The sequence below is a fragment of the Ambystoma mexicanum genome, chromosome 7q (genome assembly GCF_040938575.1).
Source record: "Ambystoma mexicanum isolate Mex_15411 chromosome 7q, UKY_AmexF1_1, whole genome shotgun sequence".
NCBI lineage: Eukaryota > Metazoa > Chordata > Amphibia > Caudata > Ambystomatidae > Ambystoma > Ambystoma mexicanum.
In genome coordinates this window covers 1,009,313,039-1,009,338,991 of record NC_090941.1, presented here as the reverse complement: position 1 = coordinate 1,009,338,991, position 25,953 = coordinate 1,009,313,039, and the positions used below count along the sequence as shown (strand labels likewise).

Below are 25,953 nucleotides of genomic sequence, written 5' to 3'. Positions count from 1 at the left end.
GTGACCTTTATTAATAGAATGTACTGTAACATTTGACATCATACAACACAAAATTCTGCTGCAGTGCAGGTGAGAACAGCCTCGGAAAATTTGAAGTGATGTTAAGGTGATGGTTCAATGAAACAAACAACAAAATCATTATAAATTCACAAAATTTGGAAGTGGCTTTGCCCTAAGTCCTGAGCCCGCCTGCTGCGCAGCCCCTGAACACAAGGTCACTCTGGCCATCTTCAAGAGATAACAACAAAAGTGTATTAATTCAATTGAGGCCCACACTTCCTTATCACTATTCAATTAATGCATTGTCAGATATTTCATAGATACACTTCTGGCTTAGTAAGCAAGGTTACAAAAGACATGCTGAGGCTCCAGAAATCAAGCTTGCCAGTGTAATGCTGCTTCTGTGTGCCAACTTTCCTTTCTCCATTCTTACAGAAAGATTATAATTCAAAGTGGAGTCGAGTCTCTAAGCTACACCAGGCTTGTATGATGAGTATATGGCCTAGTTCTTACATCAGTGCTTGCGTCAAATGGATATAACAAAATTCACCAGGCACGGTGCAAGCTTAAGAACTTTCGTGGCATCGATAGCTGTGCCCTAGACTCTAGAATGAGCTACCAGATGCTTTGCAGGAGATCTCTAATCACTTTAGCTTTAAGAAAGCTAGAAAGACAGTTTTTCAATTCTAATGACTAAGCTAGAATTTGAGTTGTGCACGTGGATCTTTTAGTTTGTGATTGATTTGCTTCCTGCTGGCTTCCATCCGTGTTGTTTGTTTTTGTCCTGTTTTATGTGCGCACTGAGGCAGCTAGGTGAGATGAGCATTATAATAAATAAATAAATACAATCAGTACATTTTCTCAATTACATTTCGATTTAGTTTCGTTCACCTTTCAGCCTACATTCTTTTAGGAAAACATTCACATAAAACTGTATTTGTCTCTCACACAACTCTCTTGTGGATAAAGGGAATTCATGTCTGCACTAATTTAGAATCAATGGCAATTTGTGCAAGCATTGATCTGTTTGTGTCTGCAGATGCTTCCTTTTGCCTCACAACTACTGTCAGAAGAGTCTGGAAATGTCTTTTATGATAGTCTCTGTTAGGCAAGAAATGATCTAGTAATCATGTGGGAGACTACACAACAGTTGTCCTCTTGGTATTAGATAACCCACCTTTTGGTACAGGCCTGTACTACACAAGTTGGTAGTGTGACTGAGCAGGCAGGTTTATCTCAAGAGGGGTACATGTGAGCTGTAGAGCTGTAGCAATGAAATTCGCAAATACAAGTAACCAAGTAACACTTAAATAGTTATTTCTTTAACAGCAGATTTTAAGTAAACATTCTTTAAAAAGGGCAATATATGTAACACATATACTTTAAAATACTTTTCCAGAATCAACACAAAGCTATTAGATACTCTTTATAAATGCTTCTTACACATTTCCTACACCCTGAGGTGACTTCACTAACTAGGACGTTAATGGCATTTATATATCACTAGTACACTTTGTAGATTCTGAGGTTTGTAGAAAGGAAAGGTTAAGGGAAGGAAAAAGGTTAAACAGGTTCTCAGAGCCTGTGAGCACTTAAATCTTCCAATGTAGTCTAGATAACATTTCCCAGCAATAATATTTAAAAACCAAGTTATCACCTATGAGGTACAGTAAGTATCAAAGTCAAACGGACTAGAAGAGTCTGCAGGGAGATAGGACAGCCAAAGTCAATTGGAGCACAGTCTATGGCGCTGAGCTGAGTAACGTCGTAGATGGCAAGGTCTTGCACAAAGTTAGTGAGTTTGTTGAAGAACAAATCACTCTAGGGCCAGAAGCTGTTTCACTTGTGAAGGGTAGAGCTGAAGACAACCCTAGCAAAAAAGCTACTGCAAGTCTCAACTGAGAAGAGCGTAGCTAAAGACACTGAGTTAAGTACCCCAAATCCGAACAGTACCTTTGGTTAGAAGAAGAGTGGTACAGCTGGCTACTGTCTTGTTGCAATGATGCAGATCCTGGGTTCCTGGGCCTCAGTCGTGGGGACAAGAAGGGTGACTCCTGTGGCAGCAATTTGGAGGTCGGCGGCAGCTACAGGCTCTTTTCAGATCAACAACACTTCGCAGTATCATCGCTCGGAAACAGCACCACCGTGGATCTTGGATACTGGCCAGATCACAGACTTTGCTCTCGACTATGGATTTCCCAACCCCTGGAACCCTGTTCCTTTAGCAGCAAAGAAGTACAGCCAGTCAGGGAAGATGGTCCAGTGGAGTTCGTCTTGGGCATTAGTTGGTTCTACTAACACAAGGGAAGAAGTCGTCCCTTCCGGAGCTTCTCTTGTCGATCACAAAAAGGAATTTCGGCAGAGCAGCAGGGCTGCACCGGGCAATTCAATGGTCCAGGCAGATGCAGCACACTTAGTTCATGGTTTCTTCGTTAGGTTGTTCTTCCCAGTGGTCGATTCTGCCTTCAGTCCCAAAGCCCTTGCCTTTTAAGCAGGTTTTTCCCATTCATGCACAGCCTAGCTGTCACTCAAACAGCAGGGTGACTATCCTGGAAGGACAGCCAGCCAGAAAAATCAGGACTGTGTGCATTCATGCATTCCAAAAGACACATGACAGGGGAGTTTCTGGAACCTCCCTCACATCCTGCCCTTCCAGGCACACTGGCTCCAAAGGCGTGTTTCAGCACTGAAGCCCGCCAAAGGCAAAATGAACAAAGGGCTCACACATGGCTTGGCATGCAGAGTAAAATCCAAGAAAGACCACACAAACAGAAAATGGTGAAAAAAGAAGATCAGGGCCATTTTGATGAAATGGTCACCCCTGGGTGTTATACTGCAGCTGAGGATTCAGCCTGCAGTAGAAAAGCACAATGGTCGGAACATTAAACTACTGCCACCAGCCGTTTAAAGTAGTGAGGGTAACATAAAAAATGTTACATGAGTAGGTAGGATAAGGGACTACTAAGTAACCCCTCAGCACTCCACATTAGATGGCGTGTGACGGACCTACAAAGAGAAAATGCAAGTAAAGTAAATTCCACTTTAAAATTCTTGAGAACAGTAGTTCACACAAGAAAAGGTATTTAAACCTTATGAGAAATCTAACTGATTTCTCTCTGACACTGCACCGAAGGTGTTCTGTATCGCCATACAAAAAGTAGATGCCTATGGAGTTTGCCAGTCTCCAAAAACAAAAGAAACATGTAATGCAAATCAGGTCAAAACACATGAGAGAGTTTGAAGAAGGGCTCGCTCACTCCAGGGTTAAAAAGTCCTAAAGTCCAACAAAAGAGCTGGAGGTCTCTAAGGTGGGAGGAATTACGCACTAAAATGAAAATTCTCCTTAACAGTCTCATTCCTTGTGCTGTGTATCTCCTCCTAGGACTGTGGAGATGTCTTTGCTTTGACAGTCCTGCTAAGACTGTTGTGATGTCCTTGCTCTGACAGTCCTAATCCTGAGACGTTGAACTTCTGCTAGTGGAGAGAGAAGGCGCAACTGCTGATAAATGCAATTTCATGTAACCCGTAACTCCATCTAGGGAGGTGTGTAGATGTCTCTACAGTGAAAGTCCAATTCCTGTCTCCTGTGACTCCTATTAGAGTAGAGTGGAGATTCATCTGCTCTGAGAGTCCTCACCCTTAAGCTCTGAACTCCTGTTAGGTAAGTGAGAAGATGTAACAGCTGATAAAGTCAACTTCAGGTACCACGCAACTCCAGCAAGGGGAGTGTGGCGATGCCTCTACAGCGAGAGTCCACTTCCATGCTTTGGAACACCTATGAGGGGAGTGTGGCGAAGCCTCTACAGCGAGAGTCCACTTCCATGCCTTGGGAGACCTATAAGGGGAGTGTGGAGATGCCTCTACAGCGAGAGTCCACTTCCATAACTTGGAACACCTGTGAGGGGAGTGTGGAGATGCCTCTACAGCGAGAGTCCACTTCCATACCTTGGAACACCTGTGAGGTGAGAGTGGAGATGCCTCTACAGTGAGAGTCCACTTCCATGCCTTGGAAGACCTATGAGGGGATCGTGGAGATGCCTCTACAGCGTGTGTCCACTTCCATGCCTTGGAAGACCTATGAGAGGAGTGTGGAGATGCATCTACAGCGAGAGTCCACTTCCATGCCTTGGAACACCTATGAGGGCAGTGTGGAGATGCCTCTACAGCGAGATCCAGCTTCCACGCCTTGGAACACCTATGAGGGGAGTGTGGAGATGCCTCTACAGTGAGAGTCCACTTCCATGCCTTGGAACACCTGTGAGGGGGTGTGGAGATGCCTCTACAGCGAGAGTCCACTTCCATGCCTTGGAAGACCTATGAGGGGAGTGTGGAGATGCCTCTACAGCGAGAGTCCACTTCCATGCCTTGGAACACCTATGAGGGGAGTGTGGAGATGCCTCTACAGTGAGAGTCCACTTCCATGTCTTAGAACACCTGTGAGTGGAGTGTGGAGATGCCTGTACAGCGAGAGTTCACTTCCATGCCTTGAAACACCTATGAGGGGAGTGTGGAGATGACTCTACAGCGAAAGTCCACTTCCATGCCTTGGAACACCTATGAGAGGAGTGTGGCGATGCCTCTACTGCGAGAGTCCACTTCCATGCCTTGGAACACCTATGAGTGGAGTGTGGAGATGCCTCTACAGCGAGAGTCCATTTCCATACCTTGGAACACCTGTGAGGGGAGTGTGGAGATGCCTCTACAGTGAGAGTCCACTTCCATGCCTTGGAAGACCTATGAGGGGAGTGTGGAGATGTCTCTACAGCGAGAGTCCATTTCCATGCCTTGGGAGACCTATGAGGAAAGTGTGGAGATGCCTCTACAAAGCCAGTCCACTTCCATGCCTTGGAATACCTATGAGGGGAGTGTGGAGATGCCTCTACAGCAAGAGTCCACTTCTATGCCTTGGAACACCTATGAGAGGAATGTGGAGATGCCTCTACAGCGACAGTCCACTTCCATGCCTTGGAACACCTATGAGGGGAGTGTGGAGATGCCTCTACAGCGAGAGTCCACTTCCATACCTTGGAACACCTGTGAGGGGAGTGTGGAGATGCCTCTACAGTGAGAGTCCACTTCCATGCCTTGGGAGACCTATGAGGGGAGTGTGGAGATGCCTCTACAGCGACAGTCCACTTCCATGCCTTGGAACACCCATGAGGGGAGTGTGGCAATGCCTCTACAGCGAGAGTCCACTTCCATGCCTTGGAACACCTATGATGGGAGTGTGGAGATGCCTCTACAGCGAGAGTCCACTTCCATGCCATGGAACACCTATGATGGGAGTGTGGAGATGCCTCTACAGCGAGAGTCCACTTCCATGCCTTGGAACACCTATGAGGGGAGCGTGGAGATGCCTCTACAGTGAGAGTCCACTTCCATGTCTTAGAACACCTGTGAGTGGAGTGTGGAGATGCCTCTACAGCGAGAGTTCACTTCCATGCCTTGGAACACCTGTGAGGGGAGTGTGGAGATACCTCTACAGCGAAAGTCCACTTCATGCCTTAGAACACCTTTGAGAGGAGTGTGGTGATGCCTCTACTGCGAGAGTCCACTTCCATGGCTTGGAACACCTATGAGGGGAGTGTGGAGATGCCTCTACAGCGAGAGTCCACTTCCATGCCTTGGAAGACCTATGAGGGGAGTGTGGAGATGCCTCTACAGCGAGAATCCATTTCCATGCCTTGGGAGACCTATGAGGGGAGTGTGGAGATGCCCCTACAAAGCCAGTCCACTTCCATGCCTTGGAATACCTATGAGGGGAGTGTGGAGATGCCTCTAAAGTGAGAGTCCACTTCTATGCCTTGGAACACCTATGAGGGGATTGTGGAGATGCCTCTACAGCGAGAGTCCACTTCCATGCCTTAGAACACCTATGAGGGGAGTGTGGAGATGCCTCTACAGCGACAGTCCACTTCCATGCCTTGGAAGACCTATGAGGGGAGTGTGGAGATGCCTCTACAGCGACAGTCCACTTCCATGCCTTGGAACACCCATGAGGGGAGTGTGGCGATGCCTCTACAGCGAGAGTCCACTTCCATGCCTTGGAACACCTATGATGGGAGTGTGGAGTTGCCTCTACAGCGAGAGTCCACTTCCATGCCTTGGAACACCTATGATGGGAGTGTGGAGATGCCTCTACAGCGAGAGTCCACTTCCATGCCTTAGAACACCTATGAGGGGAGTGTGGAGATGCCTCTACAGCGACAGTCCACTTCCATGCCTTGGAAGACCTATGAGGGGAGTGTGGAGATGCCTCTACAGCGACAGTCCACTTCCATGCCTTGGAACACCCATGAGGGGAGTGTTGCGATGCCTCTACAGCGAGAGTCCACTTCCATGCCTTGGAACACCTATGATGGGAGTGTGGCGTTGCCTCTACAGCGAGAGTCCACTTCCATGCCTTGGAACACCTATGATGGGAGTGTGGAGATGCCTCTACAGCGAGAGTCCACTTCCATGCCTTGGAACACCTATGAGGGGAGTGTGGAGATGCCTCTACAGCGAAAGTCCACTTCCATGCCTTAGAACACCTTTGAGAGGAGTGTGGCGATGCCTCTACTGCGAGAGTCCACTTCCATGCCTTGGAACACCTATGAGGGGAGTGTGGAGATGCCTCTACAGCGAGAGTGCACTTCCATGCCTTGGAAGACCTATGAGGGGAGTGTGGAGATGCCTCTACAGCGAGAGTCCATTTCCATGACTTGGGAGACCTATGAGGGGAGTGTGGAGATGCCTCTACAAAGCCAGTCCACTTCCATGCCTTGGAATACCTATGAGGGGAGTGTGGAGATGCCTCCAAAGTGAGAGTCCACTTCTATGCCTTGGAACACCTATGAGGGGATTGTGGAGATGCCTCTACAGCGAGAGTCCACTTCCATGCCTTAGAACACCTATGAGGGGAGTGTGGAGATGCCTCTACAGCGAGAGTCCACTAACATGCCTTGGAACACCTATGAGGGGAATGTGGAGATGCCTCTACAGCGAGAGTACACATGAGGGGAGTGTGGAGATGCCTCTACAGCGAGAGTCCACTAACATGCCTTGGAACACCTATGAGGGGAATGTGGAGATGCCTCTACAGCGAGAGTACACATGAGGGGAGTGTGGAGATGCCTCTACAGCGAGAGTCTGCTTCCATGCTTTGGAACACCTATGAGGGGAGTGTGGAGATGCCTCTACAGCGAGTGTCCACTTCCATGCCTTGGAACACCTATGAAAGGAGTGTGGAGATGCCTCTACAGCGAGAGTCCACTTCCATGCCTTGGAACACCTATGAGGGGGGTGTGGAGATGTCTTTGTTGATAGAGTCTCATTTTCTATGCCTTGTAACTCCTGCTAGGAGTGTGGAGATGTATGTGCTCTTAGAGTCCCGATTCTGAGGCTTGGATCCGATGTTGGGGGACTGAGAAGATGTAAACTCTGGTAAAGTCAACTTCAGGTACCCCGTAACTCCATATATGAGAGTGGGGAGATGTCCTATCCAGGAGAGACCATGTTACGGAAGCCAGAAGAGATCCTAATTGGCTCCTGATCAAACATCGAGTCACACAAAAGGTACTGTCCATTACATACAAATGTCATAATGATGTCATAATAATTTCTGGCAAATTGCCTCTCCAACATCCAACCGGGCCGGTGCTTACAATCCTATGATCCCTCCAAATTGGTACAACCTAGATACAAGCTCACGACCTTCGGAGGCTCTGTGTTTGATGTCCAGGCTCCATACCTTTCGAACAAACTCCTGCCTGAGCTTAGGCAGGCAAACTCCTCTTCCAAATTCAAAAGAGGTCTTAAGTCCCTCTTGTTCAATCACAATCCAGACTAACCTGCTAAGGTTTTCTGACCTCATCCTGGGTTCCTGATATCTTCCAGCCTATCTGATTTACTGTTTCATGTTTTGCTTGTCTTGTTATGCGCTTTGAGGCCTACGGGTTAGTAACGCTTTATAAAAATTAAATAACAAAAATAATAATAATAGTCTACCTGTGCCTTGTAAGCCCTGCTAGCAGTTTGGAGATGCCACCGCTCTGATAGTCCTCATCCTGAGACTTTGGCCTCCTGTTAGGGGACTGAGAAGGTGTAACCTCTGGTAAAACCAACTTCAGGAACCCCAAAACTCCATAAATGAGAGTGGAGAGATCTCTCTACTGCAATAGTCTACTTCCTGAGGCCGTGTAACTCATGCTAGCAGTGTGGAGATGCCTACAATCTGGTAATCTTCATCCTGAGACTTTGGCCTTCTGTTAGGGGACTGAGAAGGTATAACGTCTGGTAAAGTCAATTTCAGGCACCCCGTAACTCCATCTAGGGGAGTGGGGAGATGTGTGTACTGTGAGAGTGCACTTGCTGTGCCTTGTAAATCCTGCTTGGAATGTGGAGATGCCTGTGCTTATCCTGAGGCTGTGAACGCCTGTTTGTTAGAAACTGTAACTCCTGTTAAAGTCAGCTTTAGGTACCCCACAACTTCATCTAGGGGAGTGTGTAAATGTCTATGCTGTGAGATTTCACTCTGCCGCCTTTTAAAGTCTGTGAGGGGGTTTGCAGAGATGCTCTGATTACTTACCGTAATCTTCATTACTCCTAGTCCTACTCTTTCTCGTCCCAGTACTTACCTCATGAGGCCCCTGCCTCTGACACAGGACCTTCTTCTATTTCTTTAAATCCCTATAACTCCTCCCCCACATCCACATCACTCAGTTTCATATTACCAAGCCGGAGCATGGAACCTTCCCCGCAGGGAGGGTGAGGAGGGTCATCAGTACTGTGACGTGGAAGAGTAGGACTAGGAGTAATGAAGATTGCCGGTAAGTAATCAGAGCATTACCTCCATGTCCATTCTTCCTCGTCCCAGTACTTACCTCATGAGGTATACCAAAGCAGCAACTGGGAAAAGGTCCCAATGAGACACAGAGCCAAAAACAGTGCAGCAAAACACACCCACAATAACTCTTGATTCACATCCTCACAGACAAAACTCCAACCACGAAGGACCCAACCCCCGAGTGGGAGAAACTCAACCCATGGCGGCTGATGAAAATGCCTAGACCAGTCAAAGAGGCAGCCATACAAATCTCTTGCAGAGAAAACCCTCCTTACATCGGGCCAGGAAGCCGCCAAACCCCTGGCAGACCGCCCCTGATCGTGCGCAGGCACAGGCAGGCCAGAAGCCACATAGGCCCTGGAGATCACAACCCGGAACCATCGGAAAATGGAAACCACAGATGCATTATGCCCAGCCCCAGCCGGACCACAAGCAATCAGAAGACTATCAGATCGGTGGAAAAAAGCAAACCTAGCCAAATACTCCAACACGTCCCGACGGACATAATGTTAAACCAAGCCACCTCCTCAGGCATGCTCGGATCATGAAAGAAGTCAGGGAGAACTAGATCCTGGGAGGTGTGAAAACCGAGATACAACTTAAGGAAGGAACTTCGGACCACACCTCAGCACCACTGAGTCTGGCAGCACCCTCAGGATAGGAGGGTGACATGAGAGAGCCCCAATCTCCCCAAGCCTACGGGCAGAAGCGAGGGCAATAAGAAAAGCAGATTCTGTGTAAGATGTTTGATATCAATCTCGGAAAAGTGCTCAAAAGGAGGCCCTTGAAGGTACTGTAATACAAGAGGGAGATCCCAAGGGGGAAGCCCTTTATCAGCACAAGGACGGGAAGAGGAAAAACCCTGGAGCAACTTCCCCACCAACACCTCCCCATCCAAGTGACCATCAGAGTCCCCCAATAGGAATTTCATGGAGGCCCACTGAGAGCGAAGCCTGGAAAAAACTGCCAGGCCCCTGTCAAAAACCCCTCCTGGAGGAATGGGAGGATAGCAGAGAGGTCAGAACGCAGGGGAGGGATCCCAGACCGCCCATACCAGCCTCGGAAATGGCCCAAATGCCTGCCGAACACTTTCAGAGTGGAGGGTCTAAGAGCATCCATTATGGACTCAACTACAGGATCTGAGAACCCCTGAGATATCAACCTAGCCTGAGCAATAGCCACACTGCCCATTGCATCCGGTGGACTTCCAACCGCAGATCCCCTTGAAAGGGACACGGCCACCTCCGAACCAGCCAAGGTTCCTAGGACCGAAGCTCCAACAGAGAGGGGAGCCATCTCCGGCGGGACCAGAACTGAGCTAACAACAACACAGTCACCCTGGACACTCTGATGCGCCAAACCACCCGGGGCAGAAGGGGAATAGGCGGAAAGGCATAAAGGAAAACCCCAAGGCCACTGTACAGAGAGGGCGTCCATCCCCCAATCCCCCAGCCTGAAACTGAGAGCAGAAGAGGGGAATTTCTTGTGAGGCCGGGGATGCAAACAGGTCTAGAACCGGGGACCTTAATCTGACACAGATCACCGCAAAGACCTGGGCCAACAGGACCAGTTCCGCAGAGGAGTGAAAACCAGCGTCTGAGAAGATCCACTTGAACATTGTCCACCCTTCTGATACGTGAGGCCACCAGAGACACCAGATGAAATTCCCCCCAGTGCTGCCAGAGCATTCAAGGAGCGGCCGGAACCCCTTTTGCAGTTGACATATGCCAATGTCGTCGTATTGTCCGATCGGACCAAAACCGCCGACCGTCCAGCAACTCCTCGAAGTACACCAGAGCTTGGACAATGGCACAACTCTTGCAGATCTCACAACCCTTGAGCTGAGAGGACCCCAATGTAGACCTTTTCTGCTGGCGTCGGTAGTAAGAGAGGCCACAGGAGGAAGGACCATGCACACCTCAACCTGTAGACCTAAAACCCCCCACCACCATAGCAGGGAGACTCGCAGCGCTGGGGACACTGAAAACAAAACTACGAAAGCCGAGACGTCGGGAGCCAGTGGGAGAGAGTATAAGACACCAGGGGACGTAACCGAAGACGGGCTAATGGAACCGGAAAAGACGCCACGTGCCCCGTAACTTCAGCAACAGGCGAGCCGAGACATACTGCCTTCTGAGAACCCAGCCCAGAACAGCCAGCAAGCGCCCCCCCCTGCACAACATCCAGAGTACGCTCTCCCCAGACGTCTGGACAAGCAGTGCAGGGTCTTGAGACCCATAAGCAGGTGACACATCCTAGAACGCATAGGGACCAGGAACACCCGCAAGTAGAAAACTTGACCCTGAACAGGGAGAGGAACGGGCAAGACGGTAACCCACAACAACCGTTCGGAGAGAACGGATCCCATGGCCAACTACTTGGACCGTGAGCTGGGTACCAAAGTCCTAACCATGCAAACCTGGACAGGAGGAGACAGGAACGGCAACTGATACCCGCATCCGGAAGGAGCCCATTACCCAGGAAGCCGAACCCCACTGGTCCCATACACCTCCGAGAAGATAGAGACATGGACTCAGAGAAAAACTGCCAGTCACTGCACTTGCACCAGAGGAAAATCACAGGACGTTGAAGCAGGCCTGTGCCACAATATAAAAGCATGCTTGTCAGCCCACGAAAAGATCCGTCCTATCAAAAGGAAGATACAGGACAGCCTAGAAGTCCAGCAGACCATGGCCCCCTTGGCCGACAGAGGAGCCACCAGGCTGGCATCAAAAGGGCAGAGTACTGTCACAAAGCGGGGCAAAGCAATCCATCCCGGATAGCAGACATCAAAGGCAACCCCCTACTTGGGGTATGCCTATACTGGAAAACCCACTGAAGTGACATCCTCCTCCACCGGCACCAGGGGCTCTGAGAACCCCTCTAAGCACAGACATGTGCCACCATGTGCCCTATCACTTCCCACAAGTCTGAGAGGAGACGTGAAAGCAACACGTCGGCACCGGAGGACCAAGGCCCTAAAAGAAGAGACACTGGGAACTCCCTGCACGGCCGTTACTTCCATGATGCATTTTCCATAATTCCATGCCGGACAAGGGAAAAGAAAATCAACTCCTTTGACCTTCCCTCGCGCAGTTCAGAGGAAGAGGACAGGACAAGGAGTCTGTGTCCATAGCTATCACAGACCCAAACACACCACTAACTCACCACATGACTGAGAGGTGGCTTGAGGCCTGTATCCAGTAGCTGGTAGTCCCATGCTCTAAATGGTTCCAATGCGTTGGTCTAGGAAGGATGAAGGACCGAGTCAGCACCGCTGAGACTCGAACCCGAAGTGGAGACTATGCCAGGCCGGTACCCTTCCGGCCGCTTGCAGACGTGTCCAAACCTGCGCCGTATTCACAGGCAGCACTCAAAGAATGCAGCCAACATCCGGTGCATTCTGGGCTGTGTGTGTCTGAGGAGCGGGTGGTATGTGACATGACAGTGACAGTACAGAGCCCCCGCACTTTCAAAGACTCTCTGCCACTGTCACCCCACGACAAGAAGCAGAGAGGCCTCACAACAAAAGGGAAGGCTAGCCCATACTTAAAAACAGGAGGAGAGGGGAAAAACATGAAGCGCAGTCCTCCCCTCTCCTTACCTTCCCCCGCTCCGTGCAGGACCCGGGACACAATGCTCACGCTGCGGTCCTGAGCCCAGCAAAGAACCGAGCGAGGCAATCCGGCTTAACTGTGACCCCAAACCCCGCAGGGGGCCCAGGAGCAGCACCGCACCTGAGGGAGACGAGGGGCCTGCCACACAGCCCCCCCAGGGGGCCAGCAATCGGTGCTACCCGGTGCCCCACACCGGGAAGAAAAGTCCAACCTGCCAGAGCAGGAAAAATTAAACTGAGTGGCGTGGATGTGGGGGAGGAGTTATAGGGATTTAAAGAAATAGAATAAGGTCCCGTGTTGGAGGCAGGGGCATCATGAGGTAAGTACTGGGACGAGGAAGAGTGGACTTGGAGGTAATGCCTTTGATGCAAGAGTACACTTCCTGTGTCTTTGAGCTCCTGTCAAGTTAGATTGAAGCAAATACATTTGAAGAGACCTCCAAGAGAAGCTGCTTAAAACAGACATTATTATTTTATTTTTTAATACAATGTTTCAAAGATACAGTTAGCATTAGCTCTTAGTGAGACGAACTTGTATATATTGGTAAAGGGAACTTGTGTGAAGACGGCAGAATTCCAGGAGCGTCAGAAGAGGAACCTTGTTTACATGTACCTTGATTTAAGAAACTAAAAACAGTTTCATGTGATTTTAATGAATCACGAAACAACAAATTCATTTATAACAAACAAAAATTACCTAAAAAAAAACACATTTTTTCTTTGTTTTTGGGGGGTCCCCCCTGCGAAGACCCCCATTTTTTTGTTATTCATACTTTTCCCGCACCCCCAAAACTACTATTTCCATTCCCAACTACATATATATAGTTTTAACCATTTTTTTTCAGGTGTTTTTGATTTGATAAAAAATCAATTGTTTTTTTTCAATTCGTTAAAATCACTGCATACCACTAACAACATGTCAAATTCACTCGTAAAATGTCGTTTAAGAATGGGATAATCTCTTTACGTCAGAGATGCACGGCTCGTTAAACTTTAGCGACGGTGAGAAACATTGTTTAACGTTCCTTGGCCTTTGGAGCACTATCTACTGGGTTCTGTTGGGAATGTGTGTGGAATGAGCGATGCGGTGGATCCATTAACTTAATACCTGTTTGTTTGCCTGATGGAAGTATTTCTGCTGGAAGCGTGGAACCTATCTGGACAGCCCTTCAGCCTGTGTGAGGTCTGTGCTATTGCTTCCGGTTCACTGAGTAAACATTGGTCATTGGTGGGACTTGCTTTTCCGCTGACATGATGTAGCAGAGAGGGAACGAGTGGACGACACTTGAAAGCAGAGCACAAGGTTGCAGCAGTTTCAGATATGCAAATGGGACGCTCAGCTGCTGTCCAGAAAGTTACAAAGTTGCCCTTTCCTTAGAAGCAATATAATCACATAGCTGGTTGCAAGCAATGCGATCCTGTCTGTTATGATAATACTAGTGTACAGGCCCAAAGTGCATGTTTTCAAAAACACAATAGATATATCCTTGGCACACAGCTCCCTCTAGCGGTGACAGCAGGCAGCGTTGTAAATTGGACCATGCAAATTGGACCACTGTATTTCCTAAGGCAAGAGCTCCCTCTAGCGGAGCATTCTGTGCATTTGGGCAGCCTCCACTGTGCATGACAGCATCGGACAAACATACATCTGGACTTATCATTTATTTCTGACTAATTCGTTTTTTGTTTTTTCTACACTGTTTTTGGAGTTTGTTATTTTGAATATTTTTGTTTGGATTTAATTTTGTTTTTCGCTCCTTTTTAACTGTAGTCCTTTTCTATGAGCTTATTTTTTTTTAGCTGTTTACCGTTTCCTGTTTGGATTTTCTGCAATTCTTCTTGTTGGTTGGGTATGACTGCTGTGCCTGCGGCCTTTCCCTCAATATTTTGAAATACATTTTTGATTTATGGAGGGAAGAAGTGTTTAAGGAAAAATCTTTTCAATACCAATTAACAAATAATGGCATGTGGACAGAAAAGGCTTGCTGTAACATACCTTTGAAGACCGAATGTGGGGTCATTATCAAGGGATAATGGCCAGTCCCCAAGAAATGGCCCGAGGTGACGGTAAGGTCATTATATTTGGGAAGAAACATTATGATTGACAGTCCAAATCTATGGGTCAGATTTATTTGCAGAAAATGATGATTTCATATGAGCACAGACTTTCAAAATTCCTCATGGATTGTCCAGGTACAGCAGATGTCCCCTCTGCAATTTCTGACCCCATAGAAGTATGACAAATATTTTGGCTGATTTTTACAACGGTTGCATAGATTTAGATTGCCTAGAGAATATCACATGTTGTTATGCTTCCCCTCAGCCCCCAAGCTTTATAAGGCTAATAGCGCATAGTGGTAGGAGTAATTTGGATTTTAAAGTTGTGGTAGTGAAGTAAAGAACATTATGTTTATGGTGAGCAAAGTAAATAGATAAAACATTTAAGTTAATAAAATATGCTTTAATCGTGTTACATTTGAATAACAAGGTTGTGGTTATAAGGTAAGTATTTAAATTGTAAACTTATTTGAACGGGAATGGTTCAAACAGGAGCATGCTTATTTATTTATGTATTTATTTAGCAATTTTTATAGTGCACCAAGCCCGAAGGCATCTAGGCGCTGTTCTTGGCAGTCGACATAAGTGGTGTTACAGGTTCAATACTGGCGTATAAAGGTTACAGAGATACACAAGTTACAAGGTTACATAGTTGCACAGGTGACATCAGATACAGTGGTTGTGGGGTAACTTGAGCTTTCTAGGTTGCAGAGTTATGGGAGAAAGAAGAAAAAAGCAGAGGTTCTATGGTTGCTTATGTGAGGAGGTGCTCAGTAGGTAGTGGCGTAGTTAAGGAATATGACTGTGCAGTTATTTAGTAACTTAAGGGTAGTGAAAATGTAAACAGATTTTTAATGCAAAAGTGAACGCATGTTCCCAAGTATTAGAATTCACGTTGGTGCTTTACATTGGATGTTGCAGTGGAATAAAGAATGGGAGCGTCCTGGCCCAAGACATCTGGGGACATTGGTTTTCTGTTTGTGTAGATGAATGATACAGTTGCTTCCCTGTCTGCTTCTGAAGTCAGAATGTTTGTAATGCAGTCAATACCAGTAGTTATTGACTGATTTTCTTGGAGGAGATCAATAAGGACCATGCAGGCCTAATATTAAACGCAGGATTGACAGGATGTAGGCATCAATGAAAAAATATGTGTTAAAATTCCAAATGCTGAAGTGCTATTTACAAAAAATGTACAGGTAAGGCAGGCAACCCGGTAAAGGGAGTCAGCCCTAACTAGTGCCACCATCAGCATGCAATGATTTTGTCACCCGCCTGAAAGCCGGTCAGTTTCCGCCTATTACATTCTCGCTTCCCTGATATTGATTAAGACGCCATGGATTTCAGGTGGGACTCGGCCTGCTTTACGCTAGTGCCTTCTCCTGGTTGTGCCCATCCTCAGATACACTTAGTGTCAGAAGGGCAATAGGGACACGAGCTTACAAATGTATTTGGATCCTTGTTGCACTGCCCCTTTTTTCTCTAGCCTCTAGCCTCCTTGCAGCTTTCCTCTACACGGTCTTGTGCTAAGCAGTGCCTGCGGCGTTTGGCTGACACACCGAGGCGTTGCTACTGGGGCTGGGGAGGGCTGAGGGGGCTATAGCCCTGTGTATTTTGCTTGTAGCCCCAGATAGAAGCTCAGGGATTACAACCAAAAGGCTATAGCTAGCCCTGAATCCCGCCAGTCCCGACATTAGCTTAGCCTCTGATCTTTTCCAGACCTAGCAACACCCCTGGCTGATGTATGGCCACACTGCTTCTCCTGCAGGCCACTGTTAAGGATTTACGACCTCGTTATAAATTAGCAGTGCTTGTACCACCAAACCCGTCCACCGTCTTGACCAACTTTAATTGTGGTAAGTGGGCAAATGTATGAGTTCCAGTCATTGTGTTTGGAGAAATTACCGATGGTTGAATTTCAGCTAGTAAAAATTCCACCATTTTGTTCTGGAGAAAAGATCCAAAGCAATATGTCGAAGGTAATTTGGCAAAAGGTAAAAACAAGTGGCAATTCTTTCACTGCCTGCTTTAAGAATTACTGCCCCACTCGTTATGAAGCCATTTGCCTCTGTGATGTGTTGAACTGTGTTTCTGCAGAAGGAAAGCCATCCAGTCCAACTCTGTCAACCCTTTAATGGTGCTCCTCAAGAATTTTCACGATTGAAAGTCAATGGCATCACTTGCTTAGAGCCATCACGTAATAGAGTGTTGAGTGGTCCGGCATCCCAAGCTAATTTAAGCAAGAATTGCATAATGTGTCACATGACTGAATGCGGGGGGGGGGGGGTGGTAACCCATGCTCCTATCATCACTCATATGACTTAAAGATGGATGTCAACAATAAAAAGTCATGTGTTGTGGACAGTCAGGACCTGAGACAGTTTGGTGCAGCATGATATGATATATGATAGATTATTTATAACACTCTTAATACCCAGAGGTTTCTAATCGCGGACCCAGGGATCGAACCTGTGGTGCTCTGTGTCGTCTTGCTTCCAAGGCGAGCACGTTTACCCTAAGCTATCCTCCCAAGACTTTCCATATTACTCTGATTGTCTAGATCATAGTTCATTTTGTATTTTTATGTATTTAGAACATGGTATTTTGACCAGAAGAATTCACATTGATTCATAGAGTACCCATCACACAGAATTGTGATCAATACATAGTGAACTCGAGAAGAACATGAAAAGGGGTGATACAATACATAGAGACTGGAACAGAGAAGAGTATCTATAGAGATATGTCACAGTGTAGATATACAATTAAGGTCAAGAAGAGGGGGTCTTGGGGATTAATCACGTGCCTGCAAAGTGTAATATCACAGGATGTGTGAAGTGCCATCTTGAATGCTTGCATGCTGTTGGTATTTTTAAAATCACAATGCAGTTCTAGTGATGGGGCCGAGGAGGGATAAAGGAGCGAAAGCGAGAGAGAGGATGCACCGGGTTGGAAAGGACAAACATATCGAGGACGGTGCGGTTAGAAGAGTGGCATGCGATGGGTTAAGATCGTGAAAGTATTTAGAAATCAGTAGAATTCATTGTGTAGACTGCTAATTGCCATGAGAGATGTTGAGAGAAGTGGGTGATGGCCGGGGAGATTATAAAGAGTGTAAGAGGAAAGGTTGAGAATTTGTTCAAGTGGGGCACAGGATTATAAAGGGATAACCACGAGAATACTTGAGCAATGGTCAAAGCTACAGGATAGCCTGGATCAAAAGTAAGCTGTCAAATGTAAAAGATTGTTGGAGGTGTTGCATGAAACATTTCAGGGTTATGAACATGAGTGGTCAGCTCTCTTGGATCCCAACCAGACTTTAGGGAGACTCCTCTTAATCAGTACCTTGTAGGACAGGGGTTGCTAACATCGGCCCTAAACATCATAAGCAATGGTGAGGGAACATGGGAGTCGTAGTCTAAAACATCAGGAGAGCCTTAGGTTGCAGGCCCCAGATGTAGGACAATAGGAAACAGGGAGTTTTGACTTCTTCAGGTACCTAAATGCACCAGGAAGTTGTGACCATTTGGGATGGTGGTATTTGGCTAAGTTGTTCCCAGTAGGTTCTCACAATTTAAACTGTGTTTGGTAATCTGGCAATAAGGATTAGATAGGCTCGGACTGTTCTGGCCCAGCATGGAGACCCTTTAACGTAATTCAAAGGCGTGAACACCCTCAAGCTTTGGCCAAATTGTTCAAGGTGTCAGGCATTCCATTTCGCTGCATCGCAGTGATAAGTAGGGTTGCCATGTGGGGCTATTTTGGGCTCCCCCCTCACACACAATGGGGCTACTAAATCGCCATGTGGGTGAGAAATGCTGGGTCTGTGCTGGTAGTAGGGGTTTTGGGCTATTTCGGACAGCAGATCTGTTTTTCTAGTCCTCCCGAGACTTCTTTGTTCTTCGTGTTTTCTGTGGTGAAGCTTTGGTTACTCTTCCCCACCCACCCCACTCTCACTACCCCCAGCAAACCACCTCACTCCCACTTTCTCTGAACCCATTGACCCACGCCACCCCCAATATGGATCTCTGCACGATGTTTTTTGTGGGGATATATATCGCTACTGTCGACGGCAAATGTGCTTTTCTAGTCATCCTGAGGATGCGTGTTCTTCATGTTTTATGCCGTGAAGCCTGGCTTTCTCTACCCCCACAACCCTAACTCTTTCTACCTCACACACCCCACCCCCAATATTTCTTCCCACAGTGACCTCTACTCTTTCTACCGCCTCCCACCCCACTCTCTCTACCCCCACCCAGCCACCCTATCATCACGCTCTCTACACTCACCCACTCTAACACCACTCTCTATTTCCCACTCTATTTAACCTGCCCACCCACCCTATGCCCACTCTCTTTACTACCCTCTGCCTGCTCAACCCACACTTGCCCTACCCACCTTATCTTGCCTACGTCTACTCTCTCTACCCCCACATGACTGTACTACCCCTATTCTCAACCCCCACCCCTCCCTATTGTCACTCCCTCTACACCAGTGGTGCACAACATAAGGCCCATTGGTCGAATGCAGCCCTTCAGGACAGTATATATGGCCCTCACAGTGACATGAGTTTATTGATGAAATGTTGCCTGGCCTGAAGTCAGTCAGCCACTAAGTCTATCATGTCAGGTGTTTAAAGGCTCTCTGGTCCACATTGTGTCTTTACATCATGATACGTGCTATTTATTTTACCTCTATTGAAAAACACAAACATAATAATACATATACATACAACGTGGTAAGGCCATTAAAAGCTGTGTCATGTGTTACAGTATAAAAGTAATTAATAAAAAGTGCACCTTAAAACCTGTTTTTTTTTAAACGTAATTTGTGCACACCCAACCCTACCCCCTCTCTCTACCACCACCGACACACCCTACCCTCACTCTCTCCACCCCCACACGCCCTACCCTCGCTCTCCCCAACCAATGCCCTCACTCTCTCCACCCCACCCACCCATCCTGCTCTCATTCTCTCCACCCCACCCACCCTGCCCTTGCTACTCAGCCACACTACCCACACTCTCTCCACCCCCACCCTACCCAAGCCTTCTCCAGCTCCACCCTCCCAGCCTTCCCATACGTTCTCCACCCCATCCAACCAACCTCTACTCCCACTAACTCCAACCACCCACCCTACCCCTACTCTCTCTAGCCCCACCCACCCAAACCCCAAATCTCCCAACCATACCCCCACCCTCTCTACCCTCACCCACCCTACCCCCACTCTCCCTACCCCATAAGACCCATCCAATCCCCACACTCGATCCCTCATCCCCAACCCACATGCCCCACCCCTGCTCTCTCTAAACCCAACCTCACCCTAACCCCTTTCCCCCTCTACTCCCACCTGAATGCCCTAGCCCCTCTATCTCCACCCACTTCTGGCCACCCTACCCCCTCTCTCTCTACCCCCACTCACCCACCCTACCCCCTGTCATTTTACTCCACGCTCATGCTTTATCCCTCTCGCTCTACCCCACCCACCCTACCCCCTCTTTACCCCACCCACCCTACTCATACTCCTCTTTACCACACCATCGCCCTCTACTCCCCTAATTATCCCATTCTCCCTACCCCTTCCTCTCTCTAAACTCCATTTAACACCCACCATTACTCTCTTATCCTTCCTCTCACACTGTCGCTTTATTTTTTAACACTCTCATCCTTTCTCACTCATATTTGCTCTTGCTCATCATCAGTGGCGCCCCCTCTCAATGGTGTCATTCCTTTCTCTATTCCCCTCCTCATTCTCTTGCACACCTGCATCCCTTCTTGCATTTTCCTTTAAGTCGTTCACTCTCCTCCTATGAATGCAAACTGCAAAGAATAGCAGTAAACGTCAAAACTATTGGCTTTGTCAATGCTGGTTCTACATCCATCCCCACTTCACATAACACCCTGCGTTCTGTAGATCACCCTTTGCCATACCACAGACTATGGTTCTAAGCACACCACGTGATGTTCTAGATGCCAATTCTGCCATAACATTTTCCAATTAAAGAACTCCACTGCTTCTTGCAGCTTTGTACGCCCTATGTATTAGAATCCCTAAATATAAAGTGTCACCCTGCGTGCGGCTGGAGTGCTGCCTGAGTGCTTCTGAGCATTGTTTTTTTATCATAGAACTAGTGATGATTACGTTGGATATAAAACTAGGAGACATTTTACTGCTTAAACTGGTTTAGCGTTCCCCACAATGACTGCACTCGTTCCCTAATGAAGGTGATATGGTGTAATCTGGCTTGCAGAGTAGCAGTGTGTGTGAGGTCATCTGCTAGTGGAATGTTTGGGTGGAAGTGTTCTGCTGGGTGACGGTTGGTCAGAGAGAGAGAAAGCTGTGAGCTGAGAAGATGTGTGTGGGGGTGAGCCCGGTGTTGGATCTTGTGTCCCCTACTACCCCGGTGTCTTGTTGATATGGTACAGGACTAGGACAATAAAGACTCCAAGAACTTACCTTGAGTACCGAAGGTCTTCGTTACTACACTGGCGACGAGGGAGGATGGGATGGTAAGTGGATAGCCTCAGGGTGCAGCACTCCGGGAACACCGCCCTCGTAAGGTCCCCCCACACCCAGGCGGGCTTGTGTCAATTTGGCCTGTCGTTGAAATTCGTTGCCCCAGTGACGCCCGTGTTTTAAGGGCCTCACTTTGTTGTAGGGGCAGTTTGGTTTTGGCCTTTTGCAGTAAAGTGGCCAATTATCCTAATGGTGACAGCGCTGTGGAGCCGACACTTGGAGCCGCCCCTTTGCACCAGTTACAGAGACTGGGTTCTGCGGTGGTCGGTGTCGGGCGCGGGGGAGGGGCCGCTGAGGAGTATTGCTCCAGCCGTTGGCGCAGCCATGGTATCATCCTGCGTCTGTCTACATGGAGCGGACTGCATTTTTTTGAGCTGGCGGAGTGGCGTTATGTTCAGCGGAGTTTTGTGGAGGGGTGAACCCTCTTTTCAGTCTGGCCCCCCCTTGCCGCATGGTGATGGAACGAGTACTTCATTTTGTCATCGGGTGCGGAGTGGAGCCGGAGACGCCGTGCAGGGATTCCGGCTGTCCCTGTAGCCGCGGTGTGGAGTAGTCGTGGTGCTCTGCAGCAGAGAGTGCTGGCCCTTGTGGTGCTTAGGGCATTCGTGTGGTGAGCCTGGAAGGAGTTGGGCAAGCAGCTCCTGTGAAGTTGCTGTGCCGGTGACTCCATGCCCTTTGATGACATCACCATTGTGAGAGGTGTTTCCAGTGGGTCACGTGATTCGGTGACCATTGTTTTTTTTCTTCCGCCTTCCAAGCCTCGTTCTCGGCGCGTTGTCAGCCTGAAGGAACGCACCACAGGCGGAGTGTATCATCCTAATATGGACTGGGTGTTGTCGGCGCACTATTCAGATCTGAGTATGTTTTTGGAGTGGTTCCAGTGGGTCGGAAGTAGACAGGAGCTCGCCAGTCGAGGGTTTTACCTCTGGGTTTAGGACATGCCTGGAGTATATATCTCTGGATTTGGACTGGTCAGGTTAGTGTATCGGGCCGTGTGCATGAGGAGGGGTGCATATTACGTGTTGTGGCCCATTTGTCCTAGAGGTATCAAGCGCCCTTAATTAAGTCCCGGGGGGGGGTGTCCTGAGTTAGGTGTAGAAGGCCATTGTTTGTTCCCTGTGGTGTCTATTGTGGCCTTTCGTGGGAAAGTAGAACCTTGAGTTTAGGGGTCTGGTGTTTGTCCTTTTGCAACTCCCAGGTTGGTGAGGGGGGTTGTCATTTAATATTCTGCAAATGTGTAATGTAATTCATTTTGAAAATGTCCAATGCCATTGTTGTGTTTCATCTGGGGGGTGGAACGTCGTTCAGAGGTAACATTAACCTCATGTAGTTTGGACTTGGTTTTGAACTGAGCTATGGTGGTAAATGCATTAATGTGACCTCTGTCATTTGGAACACTGATTTTCATGCTACTTTGACATTGTTCGTGCCCAGGAGTCTGCCCGATTGCATACGTGGACCATATTTCAAGAGCTGGGGGACTGTACCTAATTCCTTTCCATGTTTTATGCAATGTTTTCAGCTTTTCACATATAGTTTTCATGATGTCTGCATTCAACTTTCATGTTATTATGCAATGTTATCAGAAAGTCATATTGTGCAGGCTTAATGTTATCAGTGTTTAGGGTGTGAGTGTGGTGTATAGGTGCATGCAAGTAGTTTGGTGCACCTGTGGTCACATGTTTTATTACTGCATTTGGTTCTTAGCGCCTGGTATGTGTGCCGGAGCAGTTCTCCCTGTCTGTGTGTGAGAGTGCGCGTTGATCTATTTGACTGTAGGAGTTGTTGTTTTCCATGGTGCCTGGTTTTGATACGGGGGTAGGTCGCTATGGCGTTTTTGTCATGGGTTGGATTCTTTCCCATGTGTGTGTGTAGAGTGCTTGGTGTGCATGTTCTCATTCTTTGTTCTATTGTAGTGCCTGGTCTAGCACCGGTGGTTTCATAGTGCCTGGTTTGGTCCCAGGGTAGGTCGCTATGGTGTTTTGGTTCCAGTTGTACATTATTCCTGAGTGTGTGGTTGGAGTTGATATAGTGGTTACGGTGTGGTGTTTGGTCATTAGTGCCTGATGTGTAATCACGGTAGGTCACTATTGGCATTGGTGTTGTGGTCATTAGTGCCTGATGGTTGTCAGGGTTGGTCACTTTTGGCATGGGTGTTGTTCTCAGGGCAGTTTCTTTGCTGCAGTGTGTTTCATAGCGATTGTTTTAACTTCAGTCTGGTCGATATGCCTGAGTTGTGTTGAATCATCATGTCTTCCATAGTGCTTGGTCTAAGGGCCTAGGTAGGTCACTATGGGTTGCGGTTTTAACTTTGCCAGTTTACTTCCTGATTCCGAGTTTTGTAAATCAGGTTGTCACTGGTTGTTTAGAAATGGTGTAATGTTAGAAGGAGGAAATGGCCAACGGTTTTGTGTTAGTGGAGCAGTATTTTGGATGCGGTTCTTCTTTTTACTGCGGTCAGGGTTGTGCTGCGTGTGGGTCCCTCGGTTGCTGTTGGGCATTTGTTGTGGCTCCCTTGGGGGTGGCTGGTTTGTGCTAAGAGGGGCAGCTCTGATACTTCGGGGTAGCAGTCCGGAGTGGAAGGTGTTAAGTGCGTTGGAGGGTAAGTTTGTTTAGGTAGTTGTGTTAGTGTTATCTAACAATAGTATGGCTAGGGGTGGCAGCCCTGGGTCCTGAGGGGCAGCTCAGGACAGGCGTAAGTGCTCTGTTTATTGTTTTTGAGGCCTCAAGGTGTTATCCGAGGGATTTGGTGAGTTGTGTTGTGCGGTTAACGTGCCGTTGGCATTTTCTACTTGGTCCGGTTTGTCCTGTGAATGGTTTCCTTTTGTGTGATTCCTATTATTTGAAGTTGCCAGGGGTTCTGGGCATAGGCGGCCGCTGTGTGCGGAATTTCTGGTACTGTGCTGTGTTTGGATGATTAGGGTTTGGTGCTGGTCATGTTGCCTTAGTCATTCTTTTGTGTTTCCCATGGGAAGGAGAAGTGTTGTAATCTGGCTTGCGGAGTAGCAGTGTGTGTGAGGTCATCTGCTAGTGGAATGTTTGGGGTGGAAGTGTTCTGCTGGGTGACAGTTGGTCAGAGAGAGAGAAAGCTGTGAGCAGAGAAGATGGGTGTGGGGTGAGCCCGGTGTTTCCCTTGTGATCTTGTGTCCCCTGCCATCCCTGTGTCTTGTTGAGGAGTACAGGACAAGGACAACAAAGACCCTAAAAACTTACCTTGAGTACCGAAGGTCTTCGTTACTACATGATACCATGCCAGTTCAACATGAATACAGCTGGGCATCTAGTCCATGCCTGGCAGAGACATCTAATAGGTGGTGGCGAGCTGGTGAGAAAATTAAAGTCCAGGTCAAACATAGGTTTGTCATTTGTCTTGGATTACAAGTGATGACACTGGCGGTATTTGTCACTGCCGGTATTCTAGAGCCAGCATATTCAGAAAGAGTCGTAGCTATCCTGCCAGCTTTAAACTATGGCACCATTGCCCAACAAGCATGCCAGCACATCAATTGCTTCACCCGCCTGCCTTTTTAGAAAGACATACTGTGCCCACGTACCTACCCAGCTGTAAGCAGGAGTTGAGGTCAGCATGCTGTGCTTGAATGTGTAATGTTGCCTAGCAACCAACACACGACATATACTTATCTCATGCTGTCTCTTTCTTCTCTCACAGCTCACCGTCTACCTTGGAAAGAGGGATTTTGTTGATCACATAGACGTGGTGGACCCTGTTGGTAAGTGGATTGCTCCCTGCCTGTGCATTTACTGTTGCGTGGGCATGTCTAATGATTTTGACATGAAGTATGTGAGGCCGATCAATACCAGCTCGCATTCTGATGGCATCCAGGCTGGCATGAAATCCCGATGCTCTGCATCGAGAGTGCCTGAGTACTCTAGAGGGCCAGTTTTAGTGCGCATTCCAGATTGCGTCCATCTGCAGACTTCGATTATGGCTCCAGAGTTCACTGAGGACAAGGTCATCAGAGGACAAGTACACACAGCAGCCATGCCCGGAAATGTCTAGGCCCTCACTGTGAGTTTCCGATAGTGGCAAAACATCCAGTATTAGAATATTCTGCATGCTTCACCATTCTGCCAAAATTCAAGTTTCCCTCATGACGAGTTGGGCCGTATTCTGGTGGTAAATCCACAGGAATACTGCCCAACAGAATTACCGTTACCGCCACTTGATCCAGCAGAATTACCGTCAGATTACAAGTGGTGGTGATGGAGTTAATCCACATTTTTTTTTGATAGTCCATTGGACTCTGTGGGGCATTTTTGGTGGAATTACCACTGGTGGAATTACCTCTCTGTTAATGCCACCGAGTTTGCTGATTTTCAGCGGAAAGTAGGAGGATTTTTCTCCAGCAGAATGCTGGAGGTAAATCCCTGACTCCAGGGCCATACTTGTAGTTCCTGCACCAACATATTTGTAATGAGCCTCTAGAGCCTAATCTCTTCATTACCACCTAGTTCTGTGTGGAAGTAAAAAGCATTGCTGCAAACAGTATTATCCATGCAGTATTATTTAGTACCACATTTCACCAATGCAATCCAGCGGGACTCAAAACAAGTGGGATTAACTGAAGGGTCAGCATGACTCTGAATCCTGATATGATATGTTATTTATAATGCACTCAATACCCAGAGTTTTGTAAACGCGGACCCAGGGTTCGAAACTGTGTTGCTCCATGTCTTTTTGCTTCCAAGGTGAGCACGCTGCCCCTGAGCTATCCTCCCAAGCACATCTTTCCCATTACCACATGTGGTAACAGTAAACTAGACTGGTGGTATTTCCCAGGGAAATTCTGTTGATTAAATTCCTCGAAACTCATAGTGGGGTTTTTAATAAGATGTCAGACTTGATATTTGGCGCTCTGAAATACTTGTGCATGAGCGCAATATCAATATCATATCATATAAACCTCTCAAAACA

The 25,953-nt window shown here is 47.7% G+C and overlaps 1 protein-coding gene across 4 annotated transcripts in view; it reads left to right on the top strand.

Annotated features, from left to right (window-relative positions):
- ARRB1 (arrestin beta 1) overlaps positions 1–25,953 on the top strand; it is a 1,358,416-nt gene that overhangs the window by 919,312 nt on the left and 413,151 nt on the right. For all 4 annotated transcript variants that reach the window (XM_069640206.1, XM_069640203.1, XM_069640204.1 and 1 more), the window contains one exon: positions 24,688–24,748. In XM_069640206.1, coding sequence (XP_069496307.1) covers positions 24,688–24,748 — 61 coding nt within the window. The remainder of the gene's footprint in view (positions 1–24,687; positions 24,749–25,953) is intronic.